The sequence below is a fragment of the Cebus imitator genome, unplaced genomic scaffold (genome assembly GCF_001604975.1).
Source record: "Cebus imitator isolate Cc_AM_T3 unplaced genomic scaffold, Cebus_imitator-1.0 Scaffold193, whole genome shotgun sequence".
Lineage (NCBI taxonomy): Eukaryota > Metazoa > Chordata > Mammalia > Primates > Cebidae > Cebus > Cebus imitator.
Genome location: NW_016107508.1, coordinates 3,604,469 through 3,624,983, shown reverse-complemented (window position 1 = coordinate 3,624,983; position 20,515 = coordinate 3,604,469). Strand labels below are relative to the sequence as shown.

Sequence of the window (20,515 nt, the reverse complement as noted above, 5' to 3'; positions counted from 1 at the left end):
ACAGGGAGGGGAACATCATACACTGGGGCCTGGGGGTGGGGGTCTGGGGAGGCATAGAAGGGGGTGGGGGGATTGGGGAGGGATAGCATTAGAAGAAATACCTAATGTAGATGACGGGGCGAAGGATGCAGCAAACCACCACAGGGCATGTGTATACCTATGTAGCAAACCTGCACGATCTGCACATGTACCCCACAACTTAAAGTATAATAAATAAATAAAATGAAATAAAATAAGTTCAAGGCAGGAGGGATGTATGGAAACCAGTGAGAAATTTGCCCCTGTTTGTGCATGTGCATGTGTACACATGTTGCAAGGACTTGGAAAGCCCTTTTTTTCTACCTCTGTACTACTGTAGGAGGAGGCTAAACTTGACCTCTTCCCATCTTAGTTCTTTGTGGGGGTGGACTCCTGTAACAAGGGACAGACAAAAGAAAAATAAGTTTATAACATGTGCTATGCACTTCACGCAGGAGAAACCTGCATGGAAAGTAACTCAAAATGGTGCCTTAGAACTCCGCTTAATTTTGATAAAGAGCAACAAATCAGTAGGAAAATCATGGCATCGGACAAGGGTAGTGGTTTTATTCTTCCAAGGGCAGGAAACCACGGAATGTAAACATATGGGAGGAAACTGAAGGAATAAGCCTTGTTTGCAGATTCCTCTGGATTGATGAGTCTAGAGTCATCTCCAATACAGGAGAACTTTTATCTGTCTTTAGGCAGAAAGGGGGAAAGAGAGAAAACATTTTCTCCATTTGCTGCTGCTTAATTACCTTCCATTCAAAAATAATTTTTATATCAGAAAGGCATATTTGGGGGTATATTAGTCTATTTTCACACTGCTAATAAAGACATACCCAAGACTGGGTGATTTATAAAGGAAAAGGAGTTTAATGGACTCACAGTTCTACATGGCTAGAGAGGCATCACAATCATGGTGGAAGCTGAAAGGCACATCTTACATCACAGCAGGCAAGAGAGAGAATGAGAGAGCCAAGTGAAAGGAGTGTCCCCTTATAAAACTATAAGATCTCATGAGACTTACTCACTACCAACAGAAGAGTATGGGGGAAACCACATCCATGATTCAGTTATCTCCCACCAGGCCCCTCCCACAACATGTGGGAATTATGGGAACTACAATTCAAGATGAGATTTGGGTGGGGACACGGCCAGACCATATTGGGGGTAACATAGTCTGGTTTCCTTTACTACCCACCTATCCAAGCGCCCCGTTCATCTGATCCACACAAAGTAAACTCTTCCAGTACTCTCACTGTTTCCTGGAGTCTGCGTTTGGCCTCATAGGACTGCCCCAACCTGTTTTTCAGATGTTTACCCCTGTAGTCTCTGGACAAATTTGCTTCAGAAAACCATCAATGTCACCCTGAAGAGTGGCTTTCAGAAGTTGTGCCTCTTGTCTGAGGGGAGTTCCAGGAAGGGTTCTGAGTCACCTCTGAGTTTATTTGGGTCACCAGAGGCCTTCCTGTCAGAGCTTTCCCAATCATTTTTGGCCAAGGCATATGAGAAGCTAAAGCCCATAACAGCTGGAAGTCAGATGGCCTGGTCTATTCTGCTTCAACTCTAGCAGGAAAGGCCTTCCTGGTGAGACCTGAATATCCTCCTTTGTAAAATCAAAGCCTGGGGACAGGGTTACTTACTTCTGAGGTTCAGTCTGGCTCTAAGAGTATGCAACAAATGCCATTCATGTAGCACTTCCTTCCTACCAGGCGAGGTACTAAACTCCACAAGCACCATCTCAGTTCATCCTCCCAGAAGTCAAAACAGCTCAGCTGGGGGAGCCCCATTTTACAGATTGGGGAACTGAGGCTGAGAGGTTAGGTAGCTTGTTCGGGCTCATGCTGCTGGTGAAAGAGCTCAAGCTACTGTGCTATGCATGGAGTTTTCTCATTTTCCCATCTAACTAGAGGGCTGAAGATCAAAGGGTTGGTGGCTCCCTTGCTGGGAGTTGTACAGGAATAATGCCCTTGCTGAAGGAGGAGGACTTCTGAACCACACCCTGGGGTCTGGGGCTCACAGATATTGCCTTAGGGGCAACATCGTCCACTCCTTTCCTGGTTCCTCAGTGCTGCTAAGATATTCATAGGCCAGAGTCTGAGTTCTGGCCATTTAACAGAGGAAGAAAGGCTGGCTCAGTGAGGTTAATTATATCCCAGCAGCTAGGGATTGGGAGCAGAGAACCTTAGATTCACACCAGGGCAGGAGGCAGTGGCCTGGCTGAAGCCTTCACAATCTTTCCAATATACTCTGCTGCCTTCCTTTATAAGGATCCATTTCTGAAACCCTGTTCCCTGGCTGGGCATGGTGCCTCATGCCTGTAATCCCAGCATTTTGGGAAGCCGAGGTGGGCAAATCACAAGGTCAGGAGTTTGAAACCAGCCTGGCCAACATAGTGAAACCCTGTCTCTACTAAAACTACAAAAATTAGCTGAGCGTGGTAGTGGGTGCCTGTAATCTCAGCTACCTTGGAGGCTGAGGCAGGAGAAACATTTGAACCTAGGAGGCAGAGGTTGCAGTGAGCTGAGGTTGCACCACTGTACTCCAACCTGGGTGACAGGGCAAGAATCTGTTTAAAAAAAAAAAAAAAAAAAAAGACAACTCTGTGCACTCTCAGGCTCTGCTCAGACATTTAGCAAAACAGACACCTTCTCAAGCCTGGAGGAGGCAGTCCCTGCCTTTTGGGAGCCCACAAGCCCTCAGCTGCAGAGCTCGACGTGGATGGGCAGGCCAAGTCTAGCTCCTGTGCATGGTGTGAGCCCAGCCTGCCCTTCTACACCCTCACTTTCACCTCTTAAGGAACTGCCAATCAATAGAGCAGGTACTGCCCAAAAGGAACACTCTGGAAACCTGTTGGGACACTTCTGCTCTTCATAAAGGTTTGGGGGGTGTACTAGTACCATTTAAGGATTCAGGGTTGACAATGCCAACCAAACATACCAGAACACGCAGGGTGGTAAACCATGACGAAGAGGTCACCGGGTCCCACAGGACTCACATGTCCACCTGGAAGTTCTCAAGTTCACATGGAATTATCTGAGCCTAGACCTCAATCCTGGAGCTGCTTTATTTCATATAAAAATTACAATATTTATCCAAGTTTTTACTACACACTGCATTTTCTGTGAAAACAATGACCATGTAAATCAGGGAAAGATCTATATTTTATTTTGTCTGAAACTTTACCATGCATTATTTACCATTTTGAAACTATCCCTGGTAGTTACACTGGTTGCTACATTGACTGGCCAGCAGCGAGCAGCACACACACGGCCTCCCATGGCATCACATTGGCCAGCCTCACTGCACCTGCCTGGACCCTTAGGCCACAGCACTGCCATAGTCAGGGACACATTATTCTCTTTTATTATGCCTCCATATTCTCCTTAGAGCATTTTTTTTTTTTAATTTTGTGGGTAGGTTATATTAGCTATACATTTCACTTCAAGCATAGTAGTAAGGGGCACGTAACAAAATATTTAGCTATAAAAAAGAGGATCTGAGAAGACTGAGAAGTTTTTCCATAAAGGGTCTCCACCAGCCTCGACTCTGGGTAGCCAACAATTCAATCTCGAGTCTAGCAACATTGTGAAGCAGGAAATTTACCTTGAAAGGAGCTATGTACTCTAAGTAGTGATGTACCTTGTCTGCCTCCCCCACTGGACTGGCCAGCTCCTTGGGGGCTGAGAAAGCAAGTCTCAAAACATCTCTGCTGTGCCCCCCAACCCATACCCCCATCATGTCCAGTACCGGGTTGGGGACTCAGGAAGCATCTGTGGGATCCCCTAGTGCCTTCGTTCTAGAGCTGTTCAGCACCCATAACAACCCAAGAGAAATCCCCCACACCCCACCCACAAGGAGCTGAATCTCACTGAGGCCAAGCCTTGAGTTGCAAGACAGAAGCCCTCGGGATGGGATGTGGGTCATGCTCCAGGTTATAGGAGGAACTGGTGGGTACAGGAAGCCTCCCACTTGGTCTTTGGTTTTTGGAAATGCCACCGTCACAAGCAGGATGTTAATCAGTAACCATCCCACGGAGGATCATACTTTGGAATAGCAAATATTTGCTGAAGGTTCTGGGCTGCAAAGCTGAAGCTTTGGTTTTTGCTCTGAATGAAGGACCTTCCCAGGACCCGAAGCCACACACTGGTAAGAGGTGGTGGGTTACAGGAGACCTTCAAAGAGTCTAACCAGAAGGGACTGGGAGAGATGTTCTCATCTCTGGGTGGGCACCAAGGTAAGGGCTATGTGGCTGAGCAGTGCAAAGGCCTCCATCCGCACTCCATGGGGACTGCACATCCAGACTGGGGGCTGGAGTGGGACGAGAGGCAAATTCTAGACACAAGGGCCTCCTCTGCAGGAAGGAGGCCAAAGGAAAGAGGTTGAAAGGCTTGACATTTCACCCACTGCAATTCACTGCCAGAGTGAACAGGCCTCCCCTTCCCATGGCTGAGGAGAGGTGGGCGTGTGTGCTATCCCAGGGCTGAGAAGTGGGCAGTGTCATTCAGACTGCAGAGTGAGGCTCTGATTTCCGGAGTGCCCTTCAGCATAAGCAAGAAGGCAGTTTTGTCCCAGGCATAGATATGGACTCAGCCCCTGCATCAGGAAGAGGCCTGGGAGCTCTGCCTGCCACCACATTTTGCTGCAGGTGACCTTGGTCAAGAATGAGTCTCTGCTGATGGGAATTATCATGAAGCTGGCAGCATCCACCTGGCATCCACTGGGCTGGGTATCCTGTCCCACCCAGATTCTCCCAGGGGAGTGGGCCCAGAGAAAGGATGAGGGAGGGCAGGCATCTCAGGTGTCCTGCCCAGCCAGCCTCTGGGATCAGGCCTGCTGTGTGGCTGAACACCGGAACTGAGTTTGGCCACAGCCAGGTGGCCCAGCCCAACCCAAGCCACCTATTTCGATGGAAAACATGCAAGTGCTCGGGAGCCAGGCTCTGTGTCCCAGGACATGGAGGGAACCTGAAAGGTGACGGCAGGGTGGGGGGACAGCTAATGGTGAGGAAGTGTGGCTCTCACACTGTGCACCTGGGGCAGTAGAGGCGGCAGGCAGCCCAGGTGGCTATGAGGGCTCCATGAGGCCACAGTGGAGGGAGCCCAGCCATAGGCTGCATGAATCACAGCATCTCCTGCTACCTGGGAGCCTCAGCTATAGGAAGGAAGGAAGACCTCCAAGGAACTGCGTAGCAGAGGTGCAGTGCAAGAATTTCGATAAAAAATCCAAGGAAGCTCCAGCACTTTTCCCCTTCCTTGCCCAATGGCCATGCAGGCACTTCAATCCCCAGCCAAACAGGGCACAGGGCAAGACTGGCCACCCAGCTGGATGGTCAGGGCAATGAATGAAGCAGATCAGGGAAAGGTGTGTGAGGACCTCCGATTCCACCTGCTCAGACCCCCACCTTCTGTGCTGCCTCCTGCTCCCAGGGCAGGGTCTCTTCCCTGGCCCTCAGGGAGGAGATGGGATGAATGGAAAAGGGGTCAGGACCAAGCTGCCTGCCAGCCTGGTAGGAAATGGGAACTGGAGGAGGTTTTGCTCTGTGAAATAATGCCCCCTCCTTGGGTGAGCAAATGTCACCCACACTTGTTCCAGGTCTCCCTGGGGCAGGGCTAACCTATTTGAGCCACAGAAAGGAGGCAGTGTTCCTGAAGAAGCTTTTACTATCCACAAAGACATTTTAGGAGGTGTTAAAACCATCTCTATCCTCTCCTCTCCACAGGAAGCCTTGCAACTGAAGGGAGGCAGTCCTTGGCCTCTGCAGCCGACCACATGAAGGTAGTGCCAAGCCTCCTGCTCCCCATCCTCCTGGCACAGGTGTGGCTGGTACCTGGCTTGGCCCCTGATCCTCAGTCTCCAGAGGCCCCAGCCCCTCAGAACCAGACCAGCAGGGTAGTGCAGGCTCCCACGGAGGAAGAGGAGGATGAGGAGGAGGCCAGCAAGGAGGATGAAGCTTGGCTGACAGCCAATGAGCAGCAACTTGCAAAGGAGACTTCAAACTTCGGATTCAGCCTGCTGCGGAAGATCTCCACGAGGCACGATGGCAACATGGTCTTCTCTCCACTTGGCATGTCCTTGGCCATGGCAGGCTTGATGCTGGGGGCCACAGGGCCCACCAAAGCCCAGATCAAGAGAGGGCTCCACTTGCAAACCCTGAACCCCACCAAGCCCGGACTCTTGCCTTCCCTCTTTAAGCGACTCAGAGAAACCCTCTCCCGCAATCAGGAACTGGGCCTCGCCCAGGGGAGTTTTGCCTTCATCCACAAGGATTTTGATGTCAAAGAGACCTTCCTCAATTTATCCAAGAGGTATTTTGATACAGAGTGTGTGCCTATGAATTTTCGCAATGCCTCAGAGGCCAAAGGGCTCATGAACAATTACATTAACAAAGAGACTCAGGGGAAAATTCCCAAACTGTTTGATGAGATTAATCCTGAAACCAAATTAATTATTGTGGATTACATCTTGTTCAAAGGTACTTTGATAATGTTCTGCTGTCTCAAGGCCACAGGGCCCTATGACTGTCTCTCCCTTTCCTTCCGTTAGGCCAGCATATGGTTAACGCTAAGTGATTTTCTATGAATATGTTTCCAGGTTTCACAAACAGATTAATACACATACTGAATAGTGCCAGATGCTGTCATTTGAGGCCCTGCCATAGTATCCCATGTGCTTGTAGTGCTTATAATTTTCAGAGCACTCTACACAGCTCCCCTTTAATGTTTAGAAGCATAGGATCATTCCAAAAAAAAAAAAAAAAAAAAAAAAAAAAAAAAAAAAAAAAAAAAAAAAAAAAAAGACCGCAGGGGATTATCTGAGAGATTTAGAATTGCACCATTGCTCCTTCATTTTTACTTTTTCGACCTGGAGCAAGTGACAAACTCTCTGCCCTTAGATTCTAATTATAGAAAATAGGGACACCCCAGCTACTATAGAGGCTAAATGAGACACTGAACATAATGTACCCAGATGTGCTTGGCACATAATAGACACTGAATATCTATTAGCTCTGTTTATTTCATCTTCCTAACTGCCAATCAGTAGGTAGAGTAGGAGTTGTTGTCTCCTTTCTAAAGATGAAAGCAGCTCAGAGAGGTTAGCTTGATAAAGTTCACGTAATAAATGGTAGAGGCAAATCCCAAACAAAGGCCTCCTGCCTCCCTAATGAGGCACTGGATGTGGGTTGGATGCCACTTTCGCAGAGCTGGTACCAGACTTGGAAAGCCCAGGCAGGGGAAGCCACTTTACAACCAGCCAGGACACACCCCCAGGGCAGACATTTGGGTAAAGTCCTGCACCTGCCTGATGGTGGCCTCTGCATTGTGGGGCCCCTTCTCTCAGAACCACACTAAACAGTGGGTGGGTGAGAAGTATCACCCCTGCCACCTTGGACTCTTGAGTGTGCTTGTGCCTGGTATGAATGAGACAAAGTAGCAGTCAGAGGAACCAGGCAAAGGCTGTCTTCTCTAAGCTGGGCCAACTATGAAGGAATGACTGTGAATTCTGTTCAGGTCCAGGACAGGGAGGGGAGCCAGGGATTGTCGGGAAACTTTTCCTTTCTTTCGTGTGCAATTCCAATAGGGCCTGTGAGTGGAGCTGTATTTTACTAGCTGGGTTAGAGGCCAGAGAAAGTCCTGTCATTTGAGGCTTTGAGGAAGTCTATTTTGCCTGCCTGAGCTGTGGAAAAGTGAACCCAGTTAGGAACGCCTTTCCTAGTTGGAACAAGAAGGGAGATAGAATGCTCCCTATTATTTGAGCAAGAACAATGCTTTTCAAAGAGGGGATTGTTACAATGAGTTCTTCTCTTACTTGTTCAGGGAAATGGCTGACCCCATTTGACCCTGTCTTCACTGAAGCTGACACTTTCCACCTGGACAAGTACAAGACTATTAAGGTGCCCATGATGTACAGTGCAGGCAAGTTTGCCTCCACCTTTGATAAGAATTTTCGTTGTCATGTACTCAAACTGCCCTACCGAGGAAATGCCACCATGCTGGTGATCCTCATGGAGAAAACGGGTGATCACCTCGACCTTGAAGACTACCTGACCACAGACTTGGTGGAGACATGGCTCAGAAACATGAAAACCAGGTACAACTCTTGCCCATACCCTATACAAACTCTACCTTTCCATACTTGCAAACACTCAGCACAATTTCATTGAATGCACTGTGGTTTAATGCCCATTCTCCTCCAGTGACTTATAAGCTTCTTGAGGGAAGCATAGCATTTTTTTTCCACTCTATCCCCAGCATCTGTCAGAGTGCCTGACTGATTCATTCATTGAGTCCACCAGTACTTCATGTTCTGCTACTGTGATAAAAGTACGATGCCAGGGATCCATCAGCAAACAAATCAGGCAAAAGTCCCTGTCCTCATGGAGCTTATGTTCTATTGAAGGAAGACAAACAGTCCATTAAAAATAGGTAATAATGCAGGGAAAATGGCTGCAATACTGATTCCATGGCTATCGCTTCTGAATTCTGTGACCCAGGTTCTGGCAGAGATAAGTCCAGCTAAATGTCCCCAGAATTAGTTTTATCTTCATTATTCCTCTTCCATTTTTCTTCATATCTTTAGCACCTAACAAAGAACCCCAAACCCTAACAAAGCCCTCAATAAATGTTTGCTGAATGAATAAGTTTATAATCTTCAAGACATGTCATGTCCTCAATTATGTTCCAGTCTGACAGCCTGGACCAACTGTGCAACAGAGAGAGAATAAAGAAATAGTGTGTAGGTGGGAGTTCATACTTCCCAAGGCCCTACTACAGTATACAGCAGACACTGCTCTGGTACTTAACGTATAATATTCCTCTGAGCAATCCTGTAAAATTGGTATCAATATTTTTGTCTGCACTTCACAGATTAAGAAATTGGGACTTTAAAAAGACTAAATTAGTATCAATTTGTAGTTTTCACTTTTTTTTTTGAGCAGGAGAACTCATCTTTTGAAGCAACATATTTTAAAAGACTCCAGTATACAAAATAGATGATATTAAGAGTTTATCTCGCTAAAGATGGGTAGGGGTTGAAAGTTTTCTTTACTCTCCTCCGCATCCATCCCCAGACTCCTGGAGTCTGCAGAATCCAGGAAGTGAAAACAGCCATTATCCAGGAGACTGCAGGATTGCTGAAAGCAGCTGTCAATTCAGGTTGTTTTTAAAATATAGGGAAATGAACACATAGGTACTTTGCTAAAGAGAATGTAAGTCATTGGCTAAGGAATGAAACTCATTCACTGAAGCTGAAGTACTATTTGATAAGCTAGAAATATTTTCCCTGAGACAGACCATTGTAAAAGAATGGCGTGAGCTACATAGTCAACTGAAAGACTCATTAATGAAAATAATCTTAAAGAAAAAGAATTGTGACCTTTTTAGTGTCCATAGACTATGGCTTTGTCTACATTTCACTGTTATCTGTTCTTGTACCACAGAAACATGGAAGTTTTTTTACCCAAGTTCAAGCTAGATCAGAAATATGAGATGCATGAGTTGCTTAAGCAGATGGGAATCAGAAGAATCTTCTCACCCTGGGCTGACCTTAGTGAACTCTCAGCTACTGAAAGAAATCTCCAAGTATCCAGGGTAAGTTAGGATCTTTCATCAGAGCCCAATCTCAGCAGGAAATGTCACGAAAACAAATGTTTTTACAAACCACTGAACTTTGATAAAATACTTAACTGTAGTAGAAAATTAGATTTAAATCCCAAATACTTGAAATTGTACCCAGGTTGGATGTTTTAAGAATTCTAAGCGACTTCATTAAAATACCTAATAAATCTATGTAATTTAAGTAGATCTCTCTCCCTCTGCTTAAAGTGCTTACAGAGAAATTTGCCCTTGAAATGGAACTGGTTTACAGATTCGTCATCATTTATGTTGAAAACAACTTGAATAGTTCATGAAATTACACCACCTTTACCATGATACCTAGACATCATGGATCCCAGCTTCTCCCTCCTTGTGAAAATCCCCTCCATAGCCCTGTAAAACAGCCCTCCAACTTCTCTCTCTTCCTCTTCATGCTTCCTGTGACAGGAAACTCACCATTTCTTTGAAAAGCTGCCCAGTCCACAAATGGCTAAAATTGATATATATAGAGAGAGAAGCCTGTAACTTCTACCTCATACTTTCTGGTACTAGTTCTATCTCTAAAAGTACTAAGAACAAGTTCAGTCACCATCTACATAGAATCCCTTCAGTTACTCAGTGTTTCTCATTGGAAGGTTTCTTGGTTTTGAGGGGAACTGCCTGTTGTCCAGAGCAGTTATGTGTGTTGCAGGAACTAGTTAGCATTGCTGGCCCGTGGTCACTAATGCCAGTTGGAAACTCCAGTCATCACTATAAAAATGCTCCTACACGTTTCCAAATGGCAGCTACACCTCTATACATTCTTCCTTAGCTGTGGGGCTTAACATTTTCTCATACAATTACAATTTTCAATCCAAGAGAGACTGAAAATGACATCCACTTAAGTAGGACACAGTAGGACAACCGTGGCCTGGAATCAAGTCTTATCACCTCAAGGGAGATAAGACAATTAAACAATCTACATACCAGCACCTGAAAGTGTTTCTGCTACAAACACATGGAAAACTGAAATGCACTGCTGGTTTATGAAGGGTCATCAGGAAATTTAAATTGCAAACCATTAAATATTCTCCCCTTGTTTGCACTGGGGAGTTAATTTTCCTCTAGGAAATCAGAGAATTTCCTGGAGTGAAAATCATGTAATTACATAAATGTTTTCATTATCTCTTATAATATAGTAATTATATAGGTATATCACTCACATCCCATCATATTCCTATAAAAAAGGGCCTCCCAAACATAGCAAGCAGTCACAATATAGGCAGCCAGAATTCAGAAAGGTTCCAGGGACCCTTGGGCTTTGCCCAGAAAATGCCTCAGAGTAGTACCAGGTGCTGGGAAGCCAATACAGAAGACTAGCCATTCCCTGCCTCCACCTTGCCTGCCAAAAGGAAAATAAGAGGATTCAAGGGAACCAGGCGGCTTGAAAACCTTTTAGGAGCACCAGCTCAAGAATTAGTAGCATAAAGTACATACTCAATAAACATTTATTTGATGCATGTGTGCATCCTAAATCCACACCCAGAATGTGTTTCACATATTCCACAATACTTCACATTGGGTTCCTGAGGTCTACTCCTATGGCAGTCCCTGGTGCAACCCCAGACCACTCCTCTTAACATAGATGGGCCTGCTCCACTAAATACCAGAAGCATGACCCCACGGTAGGACCACTGTGAAGAATTTCAAGGGGCTCAATTAATTCCTCCTTTGCACTGTCACACAAATGGTTTTTCACATTATTTCCTTTTCCAGGTTTTACAAAGAGCAGTGATCGAAGTTGATGAAAGGGGCACTGAGGCAGTGGCAGGAACCTTGTCAGAAATTATTGCTTATTCCATGCCTCCTGTCATCAAAGTGAACCGGCCATTTCATTTCATGATCTATGAAGAAACCTCTGGAATGCTTCTGTTTCTGGGCAGGGTGGTGAATCCGACTCTCCTATGATTCAGGACATGCATAAGCACTTAGTGCTGCAGTAGATGCTAGTTTCAAGCCTACATAGGATATCAGCAATGGATGGCAGGATAGAGTGTCCCTTTTGTTCTTAACTAGTTTAGGGCGTTCTCAAATAAATACAGTAGTCTCCACTTATCTGAGGGGGATATACTCAAAGACCCCTGGCAGATGCCTGAAACAGTGAATAGTGCTGAACTCTATATATATTCTTTCCTACACATACATATCCATGATAAAGTTGAATTTAGAAATTAGGCACAGTTAAGAGATTAACAATAACAACATTAAGTAAAATGAGTTACTTGAATGCAGGCACTGCAATACAATGACATTCAAAGTAATTATAGAGAAGGCTACTAAGTGACTCACAGGCAAGGAGCGTAGATAGTGTGGAGACATTGAGCAAGGGGAGAATTTGCATCCTGGGCGGGGTGGGACATAGCAGGACAATGCAAGATTCCATTCCACTACTCAGAATGTCATGCCACTTAAAACTTTTAGATTGTTTATTTCTGGAATTTTTCGTTTAATGTTTTTGGACCATGGTTGACCATGGTTAAGTGAGACTGCAGAAAGCAAAACCATGGATAAGGAAGGACTACTACAAAAGCATTAAATTGATACATATATTTTTAAGAAGTTGTGCAATCTGTCTGGTATTTTACCTATTTCTAAGAGTCTTAGTTATTTGGCTGAAGACTAGCTGAGTAGAATATCTTTTCTCTGTTGCTCACATATTTGGATTTTTCAAAAGCTATAGGTGAGAACACTATGTCAAGATAAAGCCTTTGGGAGGAAGGCATGTACACTTCCTCCTTGAGTCATGTGTTTCTCTCTCTTTACTTCTCTGTGGTGCAAAATAAGTGCTTTAATCTATTGTAGAATCATTTCTTGCTGGCTGAAATCAGAAGAAAACAGCTCTAATCAGTCCTGTTCACAGCATCTGCTGCTATGGTGCATCAAATCACTTGGCAGAGGCCACTGGCTGAATCACAGATCATCTACCTTCATTTTACAGAGGAAAGAAACAGGGACCCAGAAACAGTTCCACATTCTTACTTTCATGGGCCCTAGGCACTTTTACCCTTGTAGACTCCTCCTTCTTTCATGTATATATATGTTTTATGGCTGCATTGGTAAAAAGATGAATATATTTGTCTTTCAAAGTTGTCTGTTTAGCTTCAAAGTTGTATGTCTAGCATATGGCGCTAAGCAAAACACCTTCACGAGCCCTTACAGTACTGTCAGCCTTGGGCACTGTGTCTTCGGCATCTAGTGGTTAAGTCATACCTTATATCTCAGTGGGAAGAAAACACTTGTCCAAGGTCTCCCAGGGTGGCAGTGGCAGTCAGAGGCCTTCCTTTCCTGAGTCTAGTCCTCGAGCCCTTTTCACTCTTCCTTCCTTCCATCTAAAACACGTGATGGGGACCAGGTAAACAGAGAGCATGCACTACAGCTACCTGTGGGGGTTAAACAGAACATAAGCACAAACTTTGTCCCAGGGTGAAAAGGGAAATGGCAAATATCCCTGATTTTCCTTAGGCAGTCATTTTCTGTCACAGAAACAGAAGAGAGTATACTGAGTGAATCTTGAATAGAGTGTCAGCTATGTTGATTAAATGCCTAGCTGGATTTCTGTCTGTCTGCTATCTAATGTTTAAACAAATCTAAAATTCATTTATTGATTAGTTGTTTGACTAATGTAATATGAATAGGTAATATTAACATGAGTCTAAATACTGACTTTTCATCATTCCAGGTTATGTATAAAAATCAATCCAGGTTTTGGAATGATGAAAAGTCAGTACTTAGACTGCATAATAAAACAAAATTCATTTCTGTATTAATTCCAAGAGCACTAACTGACACTCATGAAGAGACAGGCAATTCTAGGCCCTAGAGGGCCAAAGACAGAGAACTAACTCCTACATTCCTAAGTCACTTGTTTGTGTTCAGTTAGTCAGATTTGTTTGTGGAAAAAATAGTAGAAAGAAAAATAAAGTAGAATTCAGTCAAATTTCCCACTTTTAAGAAATGAAATCTGGAAAAGAAAGTCTGTGAGAACACAATACCCGCTGAAATCAGTATGGCCAAACCCAGTTATAAAAAGGTGCATTACTGAAGGATGCAAAAGCATGCAGATCAAAAACCTGTCTTCTTCCCACCACATCCACTGCAAGGCAACAACAGCATAATAACTGTATTTAACATATTACTCTTTAAGGTAGAAAATGAACCTATTCTGTATTTTAAACGTATTTTCTAATGTCCCCCACATTTGCTTTAAGAAGTTCCTAAGACACTCAGTTTCAGATTTCTCAAGTACACAGGCATGACTGAAAAATGCAGACCAATAAAAAATGTAACTTACCACACACACACACACACACACACACACACACACACACACACACACTGGGTTTCCGACTTAGCAGGGGAAATCTTAACATTGTACAAGTCCTCACTACATGTGTCAAGTTTTAAAAATTGTTCCTGCCGGGCGCGGTGGCTCATGCCAATAATTCCAGCACTTTGGGAGGCCAAGGTGGGTGGATTGCAAGGTCAGGAGTTCAAGACCAGCCTGGCCAAGATGGTGAAACCCCATCTCTACTAAAAATACAAAAAATTAGCCAGGCGTCATGGCATGTGCCTGTAATCCCAGCTACTTGGGAGGCTCAGGTGGAGAACTGCTTTAAACCTGGGAGGCGGAGGTTGCAGTGAGCTGACATAGTGCCACTGCACTGCAGCCTGGGTGACAGAGCAAGACTCTATCTCAAAAAAAAAAAAAAAAAAAAAATTGTTCCTACACTCAACCATACACTCTCATACATACATGCTGTAACAACTGAGAACAGGTTACTGAATTAATCTAATTCATTTTATCCTCGTTGTAAAACTTCTACTCAAGCTGAAGAGTCTGTTTCATTTCAAAGATTTCTCATACATCCACCAATTGTATGGCAAAACTGACTCATCTCCAGACTAAGATATTCAAGCTCAGGAAATCAAATAATAGAAATGATTTTTTAAATGTATATGAGGTTATAAAGAAAAATTTTATGTGCTCCTTATTCAACCTCTATTAAGTAAAATCCTTTAAAGCCCTATCTCCATTTCTGTAGTAAAAGTTTTTTTGCTTATAAGGCTAACTAGTGAAATTTGTGGACTTATTCTTAAAAATGCAAGTTTTAATCATTAACAAAATGATGATGAAGATGTCCTTTTTCCCTACAGGTACAGATGGAGGGAGATTTTTCTTTGTCATGCAACTAGTTTAAAGAATCAATTTGATAAGTTGTTAAACTGAGAACTCTCACAAAAGTATTCATCTTGTTTCTGGTATAAATGGAGATACGTGTAGATATTCGTAACTGTCACCAATTCGTTTTTTATTTTGTTTCTATATAGCTGTCCTTGGAAGTATAATTTTAACAAATATTTCAAAGATTTTAGGAAATGTCATGTTCTGTTAAAAAATAACTTCTGGCCAGGTAGGGCGGCTCACACCTGTAATCCCAGCACTTTGGGAGGCCGAGGCTGGCAGATGATGAGGTCAGGAGTTCAAGACCACCTTGATCAACATGGTGAAACCTCGTCTCTACTAAAAATACCAAAAAAAAAAAAAAAAATTAGCTGGGCATGGTGGCGCATGCCTGTAATCCCAGCTACTCAGGAGGCTGAGGCAGGAAAATCACTTGAACCCAGGAGGTGGAGGTTGCAGGGAGCCAAATTGTGCCACTGCACTCCAGCCCACATGACAGAGCAAGAATCCATCTCAAAAAAAATAAATAAACTTCCATAAGTAAATTTGATTAACTGTTTTGATAATTTAGTGCCTAGGAATAAGACTGCAACTGACTGCTCTACATTTCTGAACTTTACAAGTAGTAGCCATTTTTCTCTGTCAAATCATTTTCCCCTTCTCTCATTTGCATGATGAGAAATAAAAATTTACAATTCTGCTAAATTCACTATTTAACAAATAAATTGAAATTCTCCATTTTATTTAACAAAATGCTGACTATAAATCAAAGCACCAGAAAAACTGATGCAATTTTGATGTCTCATTATGTACCAAATTCTCCAGATCTTAATATATTCAATTCCACATTACTGGTGCTAGTAGGAGACATAATGAAAACAGTTAAATGAAATCCACAGTGAGTGTGAGTGTATTGATTACTTTACCAGTACTGTCAAATTTCTCATACCTACTGAATTTTAACCTGACAAAATGAATAATAACAATTCCATTTACCTGGTTGTCCTTTGGCAAAGGATATTATTAAGAATCACTAAAAATAGCCAAAAAGAAGCCATAAGGAAGGAAAAAGGAAAACAAATGGCATGAAAAGATCTCACACTGAGTAACCGTGCTCTTATAGTTGACGCTGGTATATTTCTCTTATTCACTACCTACAAATGAACTATCTTACTCTTTAATTATAGAATAAAAACTGCAGGAAAGTATTTAAAACTTTTTTCACAAACACAGGTATCTTATTAACCTATGTTTTATTTTGAGTAAATTCATTATTCATCATTTCACATTATAAAAATTAACCTCACACACATGTGCATTCACAAATTAGATCATCTTTACCATACACTGATATATTTAAAAAAAACAAATATTTTCTAGTATCAATATAGTTATATGCTTGATTTTGAAATAGAGAAGCTGACAATAGCTTCATACAGTATCTCTCAAGAACTGACAGTTTAAAATTAAGACTGTATATGTTCCACAGGCAAATTTAGATGGAAATATTAGCATTAGTACAAACAAATGCTGTTGACATAGCTTAAGCATGATAGCTTGGAATAACAGCTGATTCAGACTAGATTCATCATTTTAAATTAAATAAGGACAAGTACAATCTAAAATGTAAACAAAGTATTTATAAAATAAATTCTCTAGGAAATAAAGAAAATCATCAATCTATTATTTTTAAGGTATTTATAGCTCAAAGTTATCAGAAATCTTTGTGGAATTTTCATTGCCAAATTTAAATTTGGGAATGTCTGGGTACAACATATTGTCTCCACAATCCGGAGGGCTGCCAAAATCGAAGACAGCTATTTGCATCCTTTCAGTGTGACTTTTCAAGTGGGCTTGGAGAGTCATGAGAAAATGCAGTATCTTTCTTACCTTCTAAGTCCCCTTCCAAGTGATTATCAAGCTAGGACAATTTCAGCTGATGTAGACTTTCATAGAATTTTTAAATGCCAAAACTCTAGAACAATTAAATAGCTGGTTTCCTGCACAAATAAATGCAGACTTGTCTCTTTTGCAGCAGTGGTTAAAGCACATACCTAGAGATGTTTTTCATTACACTTCACTATAACATTGGAATTCTGTAACCACATTATTACTCAAAAAGTATATATTATACCTCCTAGGGAATCTAATTTGAAACATGGAAAGTACATCAGCTGTCATTATATCTCTCTTTCTGCTCATTAACAACAACAAACAAAAACCCCCAAAATTTAAGAACAAAGCCCCAGCCATTGCTTTAGCTTTTGTGCACCAATCACATTATCTCCTGCTGCCTTTGTTTTGCCTCCTTCATCAAGCAGTTGATTTAAGGATTGGATTTTCTGGATTTTCTTTGGGAGAAGAGGGGGAGTGGGGAAGGAGGGAGTGAGAAAGGGAGAAAAAGAAAGAAAACATGAAAAATGTTATTCATATAATGTTTACAAAGTAAATTAAAATATTACTTGGAATAAATCTAATACATGAGAATTCTCTTAATAGAAAAAATGAATTACACATTAAAGATTATTTAAAATTATCTTTAATTACCAAAAATTCTGTGTAAATCTAACATAGAATTCAATTTAATTCATACTTTCTTACATTTTTAATTTTGTATAACCATAATGGAAGTTACACAGACATAAATATATGAACTGCCTTAAAAGACAAAGATATAATACAGATCTATGCTTCCTTTAAGATGCCAATATTCCTAAATACCAAATGTGTCATCACAAGGACCCTGAAAAGCTGGAGAATGTATTACATAGAATTTGAGAAGCAAAAACTGAGATAATTTATACTCTCCAAAATCACCTCACAGGCTTATTTTAAATAAAAAGAATATATTTTCATTTGGATATGGCCTGCTTTGAATTGTGGATACTATTTCACAAGAACAACCAACATGGGTATCATCACCCATCCAGCCATGTGGCAGTGTGCAGTCAAGAGGGATCCATATAAATGCCACATCAGATGGAAATACAGTTACAAGCTTGTGTATCCAGTTACATGTTAAAAAAGCAACTGTAGATATCAACATTCCTCATTTAGAATCAGAAAAGAAAAAATACACCCGATGTGATTTGTTATCAAAATGTTTGTTTCTAGATTCACTTTTTAATCAATTTTACATATATATAAATTATATAAATAATTACACATTATTTAGGTTGAACAAGAGAAAATTCAGTCTATAAAAAGGAAAAGCTTGCTCAACAATGAAAGAACAGATAAAAGGAGTAATCTGAAATAAAGGAGAACTGGCATAAATATATTGGGTTTCAATGATCTTTACTGTAAAAAATGCCTGTGGCATTTAAAAATATATAGTAAGTGGACAAGAGAATATATTACTTTTGATGTTGCTAAATAACATGAACATAATTCCTCAACAGAAGTATTTCAGGGCAAACTTTTGAGAGGAAGCAAACTTAGGGTAAGAAAGAAGATTTCAGGATGCCAGAGCTAGAAGTCACCTTAGAAGAGGAACCATGAGGCGGCCCTGTCATGTGACAGACATGCACAGTGAGGACCAGTGTGCTGAGCTGAACTTTGCACAGCCACTTAGCTGCTGCTGGGAAGGAGGCACACAAGTCTCATGCTCTCTATACACCATTACCATGCCCTGCCTCTGCTTTCATGACTTTGAGACCGAGTTTCATTCTTGTTGCCCGGGCTGGAGTGCAATGGCATGATCTCGGCTCACTGCAACCTCTGCCTCCTAGGTTCAAGCAATTCTCCTGCCTCAGCCTCCTGAGTAGCTGGGATTACAGGCACGTGCTACCACACTCGGCAAATTTTTGTATTTTTTTAGCAGAGACAGGGTTTCCCCATGTTGGCCAGGCTGTTCTCAAACTCCTCACCTCAGATGATCCACCAGCCTCCACCTCCCAAAGGGCTGCTGGGATTACAGGCATGAGCCACCACGCCCAGTGATTTCATGACTTACGTAGAATTTCCACAGTATAATCATGGGAGCAATAAATGTATAGCTAAAGAGCATTCTTTGTAAATAAAAGTAGCATTTACACTGCTAACCTGTAATATCATTATTCTTTTTTTTCTATTACTGTTACTTTTTTGTAAGTGTATTGGTCCTCTTTCCTTGAGCTCCATTCAATAAATTTATTTCTAAGCTTATTTCTAAATTTTGAATGAAGTTAGGCATATACATCTATATTGGTATATACACAATGACCAGTTAAAATTTGGTATACATATATTTTAGATGTTTGTCCCTGCCCAAATCTCATGTTGAACTGTAATCCCCAATGCTGGAGGTGAGTCCTGGTGGGAGGTGTTTGGATCTTGGGGGCGGATCCCTCATGGCTTGGTGTTATCTTTGTGATAGTGAGTTCTCACAAGCTCTGATCATTTAAAACTGTGTGACACCTCCCCAACCCTACTCTCTCTTTCCTGCTCCTGCTTTTACCATGTGATGTGCCTGCTCCTGCTTCACCTTCTAACAGGATAATAAGCCTCCTGAGGTCTCCCCAGAAGCAGATGCTTCCTGTAATGCCTGCAGAACTATGAGCCAATTAAATCTCTTTTCTTTATAAATTACCCAGTCCCAGGTATTTCTTTAAAGCAATGCAAAACAGCCTAAATCAGATCCTAAAAGGGACTCTGGCATAGAGTTTTTACAAAAGAATGCATTTTAAAAACTTTATTCAAAAATGCCCATGCATTCACAAACATATGTTTAAAAGAAAATCTAAATCTTGTTTAAAGTCTGTTCCAACCAGAAGGTTCAGGTGTCCTATATGAAATGGCTAACTTGTAACTATGGTTTGGGTATCCTGGCTGAATCATTTATGCCTTGATATAGTCTCTTACCATGGTGATTTTTATGGTACCCTTCTCTTAAATATTTAAGCTAAAAGACATGAGTAGCACATTAAAAAGAACAATGAGGGGAAAGAACAGAGGCTCTTTATAACTTCAACTTCAAAACATAATATAGTCTGTAAATATCTCCAGTTTATTGGACTCACAATTCTGGGTTCCATGCTGCCACTTATTCTTAAGTGACATCAGCTGTACCCATCTTTCTGCACACTGGGTGATTAAATACCATATCCTTAAGCTAGGTGTTTAAAGGGATGTCTTCTTAGAGATAAATTACCTAAATGCAAACATTTCATAGAAAAAAAATAGATCTCAGATACTAGTGGGAGCCATTTAAATGCTTTCTGCTTCCCTAAGGTTACAAATATCTTTGCCATAAGTCATTCTATATAAACATAACAGAGTCACATGTGACAATAATACCTTCTAGTTTATAACATTTTCTCATTATAGACATTTTCTATTCTTTGGAAAGTATTTAAGTGGGAAGGAAAGTGTGTTGACAAAAAGAGTAGCATAATACACTCAGTCTGACATCATTTGATTACTTACAAGGTAGCCTTCCGTGGTTGTGTATCTTTACTTCCACTGCTCTTGGGATCAAGTGAGTTACCTGTCCCACGGGAAGTACTCGGTAAGGTAGTATTAGGAGAAAAGGAAGGTGGAACACTACTGGCATTGCGAGTCCGGAATGAATCATCTGAAAGTAATACATATAAAGCCAGACATATCAAATATACTAAGAAGGAGGGTAACCAAAGAAAAGAAGAAAAGGTTAATGATAGCTGACTTTTTCACTTTTTTTTTTTTTTTTTTTTTTTTT

General features: G+C 41.8%; 2 protein-coding genes across 4 annotated transcripts in view; one reads left to right on the top strand and one right to left on the bottom strand.

Annotated features, from left to right (window-relative positions):
- The first annotated feature begins 4,093 nt into the window (after positions 1–4,093).
- SERPINA10 (serpin family A member 10) lies at positions 4,094–13,616 on the top strand. The gene is made up of 5 exons (XM_017547016.2): positions 4,094–4,170; positions 5,744–6,496; positions 7,839–8,112; positions 9,461–9,611; positions 11,373–13,616. Exons 2-5 carry the CDS (start codon positions 5,794–5,796, stop codon positions 11,562–11,564), a joined length of 1,320 nt encoding a protein of 439 aa, XP_017402505.1. The 5' UTR covers positions 4,094–4,170; positions 5,744–5,793; the 3' UTR covers positions 11,565–13,616.
- A 1,943-nt stretch (positions 13,617–15,559) lies between these two features.
- The window catches only part of PPP4R4 (protein phosphatase 4 regulatory subunit 4), a 115,913-nt gene continuing 110,957 nt past the window's right edge, over positions 15,560–20,515 (bottom strand). For all 3 annotated transcript variants that reach the window (XM_017547010.2, XM_017547013.2, XM_017547012.2), the window contains 2 exons: positions 20,245–20,392; positions 15,560–17,189 (listed from right to left, as the gene is read on the bottom strand). In XM_017547010.2, the coding sequence (XP_017402499.1) occupies positions 17,165–17,189; positions 20,245–20,392 (173 nt within the window). In that variant the 3' untranslated portion in view covers positions 15,560–17,164. The remainder of the gene's footprint in view (positions 17,190–20,244; positions 20,393–20,515) is intronic.